The sequence below is a fragment of the Dreissena polymorpha genome, chromosome 12 (assembly GCF_020536995.1).
Source record: "Dreissena polymorpha isolate Duluth1 chromosome 12, UMN_Dpol_1.0, whole genome shotgun sequence".
Lineage (NCBI taxonomy): Eukaryota > Metazoa > Mollusca > Bivalvia > Myida > Dreissenidae > Dreissena > Dreissena polymorpha.
The window spans coordinates 48024443-48038212 of record NC_068366.1 but is presented as its reverse complement, the minus strand read 5'-3'; the positions used below and the strand labels follow the sequence as shown (position 1 = coordinate 48038212).

General features: G+C 35.3%; 1 protein-coding gene across 3 annotated transcripts in view; it reads right to left on the bottom strand.

Annotated features, from left to right (window-relative positions):
* The window catches only part of LOC127853537 (glutamate [NMDA] receptor subunit 1-like), a 48405-nt gene that overhangs the window by 28214 nt on the left and 6421 nt on the right, over nt 1–13770 (bottom strand). For all 3 annotated transcript variants that reach the window (XM_052388090.1, XM_052388092.1, XM_052388091.1), the window contains exons 2-5: nt 11517–11904; nt 7901–8077; nt 6485–6585; nt 893–1008 (exon numbers count right to left, since the gene is read on the bottom strand). In XM_052388090.1, the coding sequence (XP_052244050.1) occupies nt 893–1008; nt 6485–6585; nt 7901–8077; nt 11517–11900 (778 nt within the window). In that variant the 5' untranslated portion in view covers nt 11901–11904. The remainder of the gene's footprint in view (nt 1–892; nt 1009–6484; nt 6586–7900; nt 8078–11516; nt 11905–13770) is intronic.

Genomic DNA, 13770 nt, shown 5'->3' with positions numbered 1-13770 from the left:
GAGACGCCACGTTTTGTGGCGTCTCATCTGGATCCAATCTATTTGCAAAGGCCTTCAAAATTCTGTTCTTACACTGAAAGAGTTAAAAGGACATTCACTATCGATGGCTATAAATGATTTTAGTATTAGTTGCTTTATTTCAGTGTAATGTTGTGTTTGTTCCTGAAGTGTCATACATGAACAAACACAATATAACTTTATAACATCTTAATATTCAACTTTTTTTGTTTGACATCTTTTTCCACCATATTTACATTTTCGTTTTTTTTTTCATTTAAATCTTTTGGAAAAATTCAAGGAGCACATACATTATGAAGTATTATGGTACCTAACATTACTTTCCCATGTTCAATTTCCATATATTAGTATACCTCACTGCAGAAATTCAAAGTGCCATAGCATTGGAATGTAAAATATCCCAAACAGGCATTAATTTTCAATATACCAAGCTGGTGGGCCTAAAATTAGAAATGCGGGTTTCCCGAAAAATCTCCATTAGGTAAAGTATATAAATGTACACGTACACACAAATAATCTCCATGAGCGCTTGATTCTCCAATGATATCTGCATGTATATAAATATCAGAGACACATATAGGGGTACAGCAAATATCCCCCCTCCCTCTACCAAAATGTAATGTCAACCTCCGTGAATTTGTATTGGTTCACATCAGTCTCTGCCTGCATGCAATATTTATTATACCTCTCAACCACCTATGATATTGTATATTATTTGATGCATGGCTATTAAACACTCTTACATGTGTCTTCATAGTTTGATTCTCCCCTTCAACCTTTCAAAACTCCAAATGAATTTGTCTATTGGCATCATGCTGAATCAAAAGTCATGCCTACAATAACCACTACCAAGACATTGTTAACTTATCCATACCAACAGGAGTACTGTAGGCTTTCATGGCTTCCTCAGTCACCAGCCACACATATTCTGATCCATACGCGATCCTCAGCTCTGCTGCATTGTTAAACAGCACCTCTGCATCCTCCTTGCTGCAATCAGGGTTTAAAATTGAGCCTTATTCTGCTTTTACTGGGCTTAATGCATGTGCGTGAAGTGTCATCCCAGACTGCACAGGCTAATCAGGGATGCCACTTTCAGCCGAAACTGGATTTTCGCTTAGAAGATACTTTCTTTGTTTAAATCATAAGAGCTAAAAGTGTCATCCCTTAATAGCCAGTGCTGACTGCACATGCTAATCAGGAATGACACTTTACTAACATGCATTAAGCCCAGTTTAACAAGGACAAGGCAAGGCTTAATAAGTCCGTAAACTCTGCACTTGGAACATAAATTTGGAATAGGGTTTACCTTGTTCTTAGATTCATTTTCATAATTTGTTGTCTAATAATCCACTGCAAAAGTATACATGCGTAGGAATCAAATCACTAAGAACAATTTTCATATCATAAGGCTTTGCACATAGCTATTGCAGAATAACCCAGACTTGATTTCCTTCTTTGTAACTATAAGAAAGAGCAAGAACATGAAGTAGTGTTAGATTGCAATGCATATACCTAAGCGGGCTTGTACTATTTTCTTGCAATCAATAAAAGTTATTTGGCAAAACTGCTTATTTTAAATACTTATTAATACAAAGTCTGAGTCTGAAACACAGAGCTGGTTTACATGAAGGAAAATGATCCCACAGTTTATGTTTTCAATTAAGTGTAATGTGCGTGAGAACATACAGATAAACAGTTGAATCTACAATGTACATTTATGTTACATGTTTGATAAATAACAAGACAATTTTGTTGTAATCTTTTTGCAATACAATACTAGAAAGGGTTTGAACAACAACAACCTTGTATAAGATGCATGACAAAACTGAATTGTTACAAACCAAGTGTGCATTACATTTAATCCCATCATCATACCCGTATTAACAAGATAACACCCCATCTGATAAATGTTGGTGTATTCAGCACTGTTTATGCAGCAAATATTGAAGACAGAAAAAACAAGAAACCGTCGGAGACGGGTGATGCTCCCCAAAGTTTTTTTTTTGTCACAATATTGCAATATATATTAGGATAAAAGGAAACATCTTGAGGGCACAATAGTTGGGGGGACAAGATTTTTTTTAAAGAAAATTTCAAAGGGCCATAACTCTGTAAAAAATCATCCGCCCAGATCCCGCTGATAATATGCACATCTCCTCTTGGTAGTGAAGCTTCCCATAAAGTTTCATTGAATTCTGGTCATTAGTTGCTGAGAAATAGCCCTGACAAAAATTGTGAACGGACGGACAGACGAAGCAGCGACTAAATGCTCCCCCCAAAATAAATTTTGGGGGAGCATAAAAAGAAAATGATGCGATTAATAGAACCCCAGGTAAGTATTGAAAAACAGAAAAGTTTATTTGCTTGACGCAAAAAATCTGAAACACTCCCCAAGGTTTAGATTTTCTAAGCCTCAATAAATAAGCTTATCTGAATGCTACACTTACCAAATAACCTGTACTCATTATCTTATATTGACTTACTCCTTGTTACGAATAATTTGGAAATGACGATTATATAAGCCAATAGTTACCCAGTTTATTTGCAAATGTTGAAATACATTTTCTTGATTTAAGTGAATTCTTTATTCTTAAGTCCAAGAATTAGTGAGACAAAAGTTGGAAACCTGAACACTTTCGGCTAAGAAAAAATTACAGAAAAATAAATGATTGAAGTTTATACTCATAATTCTGTAAGTCACTGTCGACATCAAGTTACTATTTCTATTTTTTACTTTAGTTGTATTTTAGCTCATTTCCTGGGTAGACCAGGACTTGATGTATTTGGCGAGGATCTTTACAATACTCAAAGAGTAAGGATCGAAACCAGGACCTCACGAAATATCAAGAAAGACACCTAGCATACAAACTACCTACTACACCACCGCAACCCTTTTCGTCTGAGGAACCTTCAATAAAAACTTTCAAAATTAATCAGCACAAACTCATTATGCACTACACAAAGATATCCACTGGGAACTGAAACCCAATAATGCATAACTAGTCTAGCCTGTCATTCAATAATGGTCTTATTCAGATTCTTGGTCTTAGTTAAACCAATAATCTATCAGGATATTAGGCCTGCAGCTGATTATCTTACAACAAAAATTGTCATTCAAGTACCTTTGTACATTATATACCAATGCTATATTGCAGAATGACCAGTCCCAGATTAGCCATTAGGGAGAGTACTGCTAGGCAACTGCCTATGGGCCCCACCACTTTTAGTGGCCCCTTTTAGACCGTGATGAAAGAATATTATTTCCTTACTTACATGTACTAAGCTTACTCTAATGAGTTGACAAAGCCAATTAATTTATTTTATATCAATGTTATGTTCAAATAAAAGGCTTAACATTGCCTTAACAAGTGACAATAATTTATTAATTGCAAAATGTATTGTTTTGCGGGTGATTTCACTTTCAATATGTTTATAAGGGGGGCTAAAACTGGGGTAGAATTCAACACAATGCTCTTTCACTCTGAGGGCCTGGGGCGTGGGCCACACAAGTTTCACTGCCTATGGACCTCCAGGTTGCTAATCCAGCAATGAGAATGACCAAGATTACCACTGGGCTCTTACTGTATGTTGCATTTGGAATCAGTACATGTAACTATCCATATTGGCAAAATTTATTAGCAAACTTCTTTTCACCACTTTGTTCATTGAAAAACTTTTTTTTTCAAACATTATAATGAAAATATTCGAAAATACTAGTCAACAAGTATGGCTCCTTCTTTTTGGAATTTGCAAAAGGTTGTATGAATGGTAAAACATGGTGTCCAAAGCCAAATATTTTCTTATGGGAGCTGAATAAATGGTATACTGCATTTACCAATATAAAATTCAGGCTGAATATTTTTTTCCAATGATTTTTTTTTCCCTTACAAACAACTCAAAATCCACTTCAGTGACTTTTTAATGGCCTTTAATTTAAAGTACACTGCTATTGATTGTGTAAAACACATTGAATGTAACATTTTCATAATAAAACTTCTGATCAAAACATTGAAAATAGTATATTTATGATAAGTTATAAAATAAAAAAAAGAGATTACCAAGCAATATTGTCCCCTAACAGTGAAACTCCACAATTGACAGTATTTTTTTTTCATTTTTTTTGTTGCCATAGCAACCAAAATTCTTGACGTAGGAACAAAATGAAATGGCAAGGTGCTTATTTGTTAAATGGGCACTTCAGCGGGCGCAATCATATCATTCCTGTTGCATTTTTTCCATGTAGCATTGTTGTGTATGTATGCATTTCATATTACACGCATATTTTCGTTAAAAACTAGAGCTTTGTCACAGACGTGACGTATACCCCACGTGCTGCATTGACACAGACTATTTTGCATGCTGTCTTCACAAAACAAGAGAATCTAAATGGCGATTTTTAAGAATTATTATGCCATTATTATTTATGGCCATTTTGACCTTTGAACTCCTGAATTCTTTCGCATGACACGCCGTCCAATGACTGTGAACAAAATTAATGTACAGAGTCAATTTAAAATCTCACAATTAATGAAATAGTTATGGCCCAGACAAGCTCATTTATGGTCATTTTTCACTTTTGAACTCCAGATGTGACCTTGACCTTGAAGATATCAACATAATTCTTTCGCATGACACATTGTCCAATGATTGTGAACAAATGTACCACGTAATTTTAAAATCTCATAATGAATGACATAGTTATGGCCCGGACAAGATCATTTACGGCCATTTTTGACCTTTGAACTCACAGTGTGACCTTCACCTTGGAGATATCGACAAATTCTTTTGCGCGACACACCGTCCAATGATGGTGAACAAATGTGCAAAATGATTTTAAAATCTCACAATGAATGACATAGTCATGGCCCGGACAAGCTCATTTATGGCAATTTTGACCTCAAAGTGTGACCTTGACCTTGGAGATATCGACATAATTCTTTCGCGCGACACACCGGCCAATGATGGTGAAAAAATGTGCCAAATGATTGTAAAATCTCACACTGAACAACATAGTTATGGCCCGGACAAGCTCATTTATGGCCATTTTTGACCTTTGAATTTAAAGTGTGACCTTGACCTTGAATATATCAACGTGATTCTTCGCGCGACACGCCGTCCAATGATGGTGAACAAATGTGCCAAATGATTTTAATATCTCACAATGAATGACATAGTTATTGCCCGGACAAGCTCATTTATGGCCATTTTTTATCTTTGAACTCAAAGTGTGACCTTGACCTTGGAGATATCGACGTAATTCTTTTGCGCAACACACTGTCAAATGATGGTGAACAAATTTGCCAAATGATTATTATGTTATGGCCCGGACAAGCATTTAACTTTTGAACTCCAAGTGTGACCTTGACCTTGGAGATATTGACATACTTTTTTCACACGACACACCGTCCCATGATGGTGAACAAATGTACCATGTTATTTTAAAATCTAACCTTAAATGATATAGTTATGGTCCGGACAAACTTTCAGTTTAAAACACACTAAGTGACCCCGTGACCTAGTTTTTAACCTGGCATGACCCATATTCAAACTTGACGTATACATCATCTAGATACAACTTGTGACCAAGTTTGGTGAAGATCGGATGAAATTTCGGGACAGACTGACCGACAAAGTGACTCCTATATAGCCCCCATTACCATTGGTAATGGGGGCTATATAGGAGTCACTTTGTCGGTCAGTGTTGCATTCATTAATCCGAAAAATTTACCCATTTTGTGTATTGTGTTTTCAGGGGTGTGAAATTGAAAGAAGAAAATGTGTATCGATGTATACATACCACTTTTCTAATGTGCATGTATATGCAATAATCCAATTTAATAACAACATCAATTAAAACATAAAATGAGGCCATTTATAGACAAGTGAATTTAAAACATTGAATGCAATACGATACAGAGCAATGTTTTATTGCATCATACGCGCATTCATGCAAAAAACGTGCTTCCTGGGGACTTTCTGAAAACCTTGCTAAAATGAAAGTGAAATTCTGTTAACAATTAACAATGCGTTTGCATGTAACTAAATTGTCTGAATTACTTATTTAATTTATCTTTGGTACTTGAATTCTTGGCTCAGATTTCACCGGAGGGCTTTTGTCCGCCCCCGCTTTTTCATGGGAGGGTTTTTGTCCGGCCCCGTTTTTTCATGGGAGGGTTTTTGTCCAGCCTCTATAAAACTGACGGGAGGGTATTTGTCCGGAAGGGTTTTTGTCTGGGAGGGCTTTTGTCCGGCATTCAGGTTCAAACAGTACGGCTAATGAGATGAAATTGCATTATGCAGATAACAATAGAATCAGCTCATAGTGACAGCTAACAAACAATATTTTTAGCTTCCATTACTTTTTCTTCTATAATATTGCAAAGATATTGTTTTCACTTCATTATTTATTTGTTGATGCTGTATTCAATGATAAATCATTATTTAAATTATCCAAGGGTATTACCCAGCTGACAAGAGCACTATTCTTGACTGAGCCTCAACCACATCTTGCAGCAGCTCCGTGAAGTTGGTAGTACCGATGGAGAATTTCACTGTCTTTTCAATCTGAAAATACACAAGCACATGCTGTTTGAGCAGACTGGACTTTAACTCTGCAACCAAGTGTATCTCTTGAAATTTCAAATTCAGAGACTTAACTATTGCCCATTCAATGAAATATTTACTAGAACAGAGCTGAAAACTTGAATGCACAATTTTAAACAAACTAGACATATAAATATTTGGAAACTGAAGCTGGCATCACTGAGCATATCGATCCTAACAAGATGATACATTCAATAAATGTAGCAAGCAGTATTGTTATACACAAAACACATCATTTTTGGTTAACCGAGAATTAAGACCTTCTTGGTATATTCATATAAGTACAAATTAGATAAATGTCTAGGGCAAAATAGGGTCAGGTGATGAATGCAAAATACATGCATCAAAGCTTTGAAGGGTGTACATGAGGATGTGAGACAAAACAAGTCATCTTGGGATAACCAAGAATTTTGACCCTATGCCTTATAGAAGATCAATGTGTTGATAGTGTTCAAGGACAACATCAAAGCTTTGAAGGAAGCACACAGTGTTTAGGCTGTCTTGACCAGACTCCTTTCTGACATTCGCAATTAGATTCTTCAAGTATCGGCTGCTTTTGTTTTTGATATGTTCTTGAGATCAAAGGTAGGACTTTTTTTTCTGTTTAAATTCGGGACCAGTGTTGGCCCCATTTTCTAAGGAAAAAAGTATATATTTTTCCCCATGGGACCTAAATAGGACCAAACCCCATTCCCAACATGTTTAAAAAAGCACTGTACGATTCATGGAATCTTAACAAAACAAGTTCCATGTTTGGAATGTACACATGTATGGCACAATTATTATCGCATACAAATGTATGACTTAAATGAAGTTTGTGATAGTATTTGAAATTCATAGCATTCAATCCTATATGCTATGACATACTATTAAAATTTACTAAAATGTATCATCAACACCTTCAGCCCAGCAAAGAGATCAGGTTTATTATACATGTTCACAGTATATTGGGCAGCTGATATGTGCAGGAAACAAAGAGCAGGTCCTGCATTTGTTCCCATTTAAAATGTGCACAGTTTGGGTTTGACTGTTAAGTTTAAGTAAGGCATTAAAGAGAATGTAGGAAATTATGCTTGTTAAGATAATATTTCATTCTGGCACTAAATATATCTAAAGACTAAAGTATATGCACATTTAGCAAAACTTATTTTGCAAGCAGTACCAAGGAGAGACAAGACATTCAATTAAGAAGACCTTTAAACAATATTGGTTAGAATTGCCACATTACACTTCCTTCAAAGCAGTATTAATTCTTTATAACACTGGCCCCTGGTACCTTGATTTCCCGCTGTTCAGCCAGGGTCTGGAAGCGACTGAGTATGGCCCTTCCTTCCTCGTCCATGCCATGCACAAAGATGACCTGGTTCCAGCCAAAGTGGGTCAGTAGGTCAACCCAGACCACCGCCTGGTTGAAGTATGGCGGCACTGTGCGCATGAATGTTGGGTGGACATTCTGAAAGCATAAAAATGTTCTCATTTCATTTCAAAACATGTGGCATTTAAAAGAATATGGTATGGTGTACATGTATATACATCAGGAAAGATATTTTCTGCGTTTGTGGAATTTTTCACTTTAAGGAAGTCTCTCATAATCAAAAATCTAGTAAAGGTGAGGACTGACAGCCCTAACAATCTGGAACAAATATTTACGCACAAGCATTAGGCTCAGGTTTTTCCACAGACAAGATTCACAAATATTATTTATATTAATAAACATCCATCCATGATTGGCAATGTAATAGACGAACATTGTTTATTATGCCCAGTTTTATAACACCAAGTTTTAATTGAAATAGTTGATGCGTGAAATACATTGATACAATGCTATCCTGGCTGCTAACTTGCGAAAATTCATTATGTAATCGTAAATAATCGTAACAGACTCCTTTTTTTCAGAATTAATTCCAGAATACTTTACCCAATTATCTTACAGGCAGAAGGGGCTGTTGTTCAAACAATAAAATGGTGTGAAAGAGGTCTTATTCGAGGGTATATGAACTTATGATATGCATGAACGGGGTGTTTTTGGTGTTTAAAATGCAAATTATCATCAGAGACATTTATTAACACTTGAAAATGCGAAAATATGCAACAGCACCTCAGTGTGTATAAATCTTAAACAGTGTTGTATTAAACATTTATTAGCCATCGTCTGTAAAAAATCCCACAAATATACATGTATCTTGACATTGTTTATTTTTACCAAATACAGACTAAACCCAACGGCTCAAACTCGCTTGGCTCCAATTTCTGGTTGGCTAGAACTCTCCTCGAAGCACACACCACTGATTTTTTATTTCTATATACATGCATTCATATAAATATCTGATGGATGGCTCGAATTCACAAGGGTCTAATTATCAGATGGCTCGAACTGTTGTCACACTACCGGTAACAATTTGCACATGTTCTTTGGTTTGTTTGGCTCGAACTCTCTTTGGGTCGCATAAAGTTGTTGATAGATTAGGAGCGCTTAATTAAAGGCATGCCATAATTACAAACATGCCATCGACTCAATCATTTATTGATTTGAGTAAAAGATGACATATTGTATAAAATCCTGCCTGTTTTGTAGATGCAGAATCATTATGGCTGGAACGGCTGCATCACAACATCAATGTCAACTTAATGGCATACAAAACTTTGAACAATCTAATGAACAACTAATGAACAAAACATAGACTGACATCATGTAATTCTTGAAAAAAAAAAAGAAGTGAAAATATATAAATTCATGTTTAATATTTAAGCGATGCGTATGGAGTGCTTAGCCATGTTTTGTTTCTTAGTACCGTTTCTTACATGTACATGTATCCATAAACGAAGTCTTACAAAAATTTCAACAATATATAGCTATGCAACCCATACTCCTCATCTTTAAATACAAAATTAATCTTTCCAACCCGAATTATTTGATTGCACAATAGTAACATGGCAGCTATTTTGGTCTGCGTTGCTATTTTCCTGAAATGAAATATTTGTTCTTCCATTTTAATATGTAAAACTGGTTGCACACTAGACATGGTTGCACACTAAACACCTTAACCACCTATTTGTAAAATACAACAAGTGATGTGTTTGTGAAACACTATGTCCCCATATATTTGACCTTTGACCTTGAATGATGACCTTGACCTTTCACCACTCACAATGTGCAGCTCCATGAAATACACATGCATGCCAAATATCAAGCTGCTATCTTCAATACCGCAAAAGTGTACATTAAATTAGCGATTTTGACCCATATATTTGACCTTTGACCTTGAAGGATGACCTTGACCTTTCACCACTCAAAATGTGCAGCTCTATTAGATACATATGCATGATAAAAATGAAGTTGCTATCTTCAATATTGCAAAAGTTATTGCAAATGTTAAAGTTTGCACAAACAAACACACAAACCAACCAACCAACCAACCAACAAACCAACCAGCAGACAGGGCAAAGGGCAAAAACAATATGTCTCCCACTATCGTGGTGGGCGACATAAAAAGAGGCATTATTTTGTTAAATTGCAGGTCAGAGTTATGGAACTTGGTCAGTGACTGCACACAATGATCTTGAAAATGTGTGAAGTTTTGAGTGAAGACCTGTAGTAGAAACAGTGATACATTGCATTGAGATGTTGCATGATTACCTTAACCAATGCTCTAAGCACAGGTGGTTAGCGTGTGGCTATGATATTAATTAGTGAAAACATCATTTTGAATGATAAATAATCATATTATAACGAAAAATGATCTTTTCTGAAAAAAAAAAATCACTATCAAATATATATATAACAAGGTATGCAACTCAAAATCACCCCAAAACGGGGTGCATCGCTTTGAACAGCCATATCCTCATCAATTGTGCAGCGATTTTCACGATCTTGGTCTTATTAAACGCAGAAATGAATTTCCTTTCTGGAAATGTATATATCTTGCAATATTTTTACAAATGCTGGGTCAACTTTTAAGAAATAACACGATACACAACTCTTATGACCCAGTTGACAATGATCATGCAGTCTTTTTGAATGAAATCTCCAGTTGTAAAGACACACCTCCGCATTGGACCAATGAAATCACTCGTTTGTTTAAAATGTCAGTTAGTTGAAATGTATGTAAACAAAGGTTTCAAACAGCCCTGGACAGTTAGTCTTGATGCATAATGTAACGACAAGAACGGTAATAATATTTTTTCATACGTTTTATTGAATTATGGTATCGAGGTACATGTACATGAACTTTGTAGGGAAGATGCCCTTTACTCCGTGAAGATTTCAGTCTTAAAGACTGCATGATCATTGTCAACTGGGTCATGCGAGTTGTGTATCGTGTTATTTCTAAAAAGTTGACCCAGCATTTGTAAAAATATTGCAAGACATATACATTTCAAGAAAGGAAATTCATTTCTGCGTTAAATAAGACCGAGATTGTGAAAATCGCTGCATTATTGATGAAGATATGGCTGTTCAAAGCGATGCACCCCGTTTTGGGGTGATTTTGAGTTGCATACCTTGTTATATATATATTTGATAGTGAATTTTTTTTTCAGAAAAGATAATTTTTCGTTATAATATGATTATTTATTATTAAAAATGATGTTTTCACTAATTAATATCATAGCAGCACGCTAACCACCTGTGGCTCTAAGTACACAAAATGGGCATAATGCTGCTAAATAACTGGTCCAAATTATGGAACATGGTGTGCGATCTCATACAATGAGCCTGAAACAAATGTCAAGTTCTTATCAAATACCTGAAGTAGAAACATTTATACAGAGATGTTGTATGCTTGACCTTAAGGGGAGCATTACAGAGGTGCCGAAATATGGGTGAATAAGATGGCTCTTACAATTCTGTGAAAGTTGAGCCACAAAAAATGAGATAATCAAGATTTGTTTACCTTGTCTGAGAAAGCACTATCTCTTGCAGATATACCAATCAGAGGCATGCCATAGTATCCACAGGTGTAGGAAACAGATATTGGTGACACATCATGCTCAAATGGATGACTTGCAATCATGATGTGCACACGCTTTGTGATGATGTCATCACAAACTGACAAAGCTGAGCGAATCGGATTGGCATCCATGGGCTGAGCGGTCACGTTGAACGACAGACCTGCTGCCTTGACGTCTAGTCTTGAGTTTGCTTCGTGGACGAATTCTTTTAAGTGGTTAACAACTTCCATATTGCTGAGAACAGCTCCAATGTGGATGTTTTCTGACTGGCAATGTGATGTCAGCAGCATCAAAGCCAATACTTTTGAAACCATCATGAGGCTCATTGTTCTAAAAATATTGAAAGGAATTGGACTACTCTGTATTTATTCTGCCAAATGTGTTACCAAATTCATGATATATTTATGCTCATTGGGTCATTGTCTACCTGAAATGGCCCACAAGTCACCCAGGGGTGACTAGAAGGCGATTCTTGTCACCTAAAGGTAACTAAAATTCAAGCCGATTCATGTCACCCTGGGGTGACTTTAAACCCCGGGTGACTTCAAGCAATTTCAGGTCGACAATGAACCAATGAGATATATATATAGATTATCACTAATATTGGTACATTATGTACATTTTGTTCATATTGATTTTTACTAGTACAATTAAACCACTTACTTTCTGCAGACAGGACCATACGCTTTAAATGTTTGGTAATTTTAGTTTTGATGTATGTGTCAAATTTAGGCTTATTAATGAGATGTTTAATGCAATGTAAGACACAATCTTATTTTCAATCAGGCTTTAATCACACATCCTTATCTTATAATAGCATATGTTGTTGTTAATATGCTGCCTATTGCCTTATTAAAATACAACATCCCTGAAAACCACAATACACAAATTCATTGTAAATGTTCAGTATTACTGTTTCCTCATAAATATCATAATTACAATGAAAAATTGCGAATCTCATACTTTTTTTTATTTTGTCAATTTACCAAAACGTGAAAAGGTCCCTTAAGTCCTTACTATTCAACTAAAAGATGACAGTACTAATACATTTTCATTTCATTACACCGCCTTACAAAGTATCATGTACCTCCCTTGGTTTAATATCTGGATTCATTTGTATATTGAAACAAACTAAGGATGTGTGTGGGAATTACATTGAATTAAAATGCTTTTATGTCTATGGTAATTTGGTTCAAATAAATAAGTCTTTGATGACACATCTGCAGACTTTTTAAGCATAGATTAATTATACATATTATATAAGTTTATTTCCTCCAAATACATCAAGAGCTGAACAAATAATCTGACAAAAGTTTAATAGTTCACAAAAAGCATAAGCATAATGTCAGGGCTTTTTTTCCTTCTTTGGGACCCACCGAAGAACGGCCCTTTCCCCTCGGATTTTTTTTACCCCTCAGCAGGTAAATTTTCCCCCAGACTTCATTTTTTTTCCCCTAAAAAAAATAAAAAATAATTTTTTTTCTTTTTTTTAAAAACTTAAATACATAAGTTAACCTGATCCAGTGTAGAAAATATAACACATTGCATAATTAAATTATCTGTTGCCTTGAATTTGTTTTAAAAACAGCAAAATATGTTAAATTATTTATTTAAGACGTTCCTTATTTTCCCCCAAATCCAGAGTTTCGCGTGATTTTTCCACCCAAAATCCAGCATTTCGCGCGATTATTTTTCCCCTCAAAAAAGGCCAGGCCCTTTCCCCAAATTAAGATAAAAAACCTGTAGGTATACTAAGCAAAATATCTTAAACTATGTCAGCAATCAACACAGTTATCATTGACATTATAAAAGAGAAAAATTGTATACACATATGTTTGAAATATTATTTATAGGCATGGGATTGATCAAATTTATATAAATTAGGAAAATAAATCTCCTAAAGGTAAACTACACAAGAAACAGTATACATGCGGTATAAACACATAAAACTTATAATTAATATAATATGATATCATAGTGCATAAGGGAATGAGTGAAGACCCTTAACAAACATCCAAATGTATTATCAAACCAATGCTGATCAAAACATAAGCAAAAAAAGTCTGGCAATCTAGGTACGAAAACAAAATTCTAGAACAACTTTTGTTTACTGTTCATGTTCTTATAGCCTTTTGCAGCAAGGCTGATTTGAACATACAATGTAAGAAACCGACTGGTATTCAAGTTACAAAAATG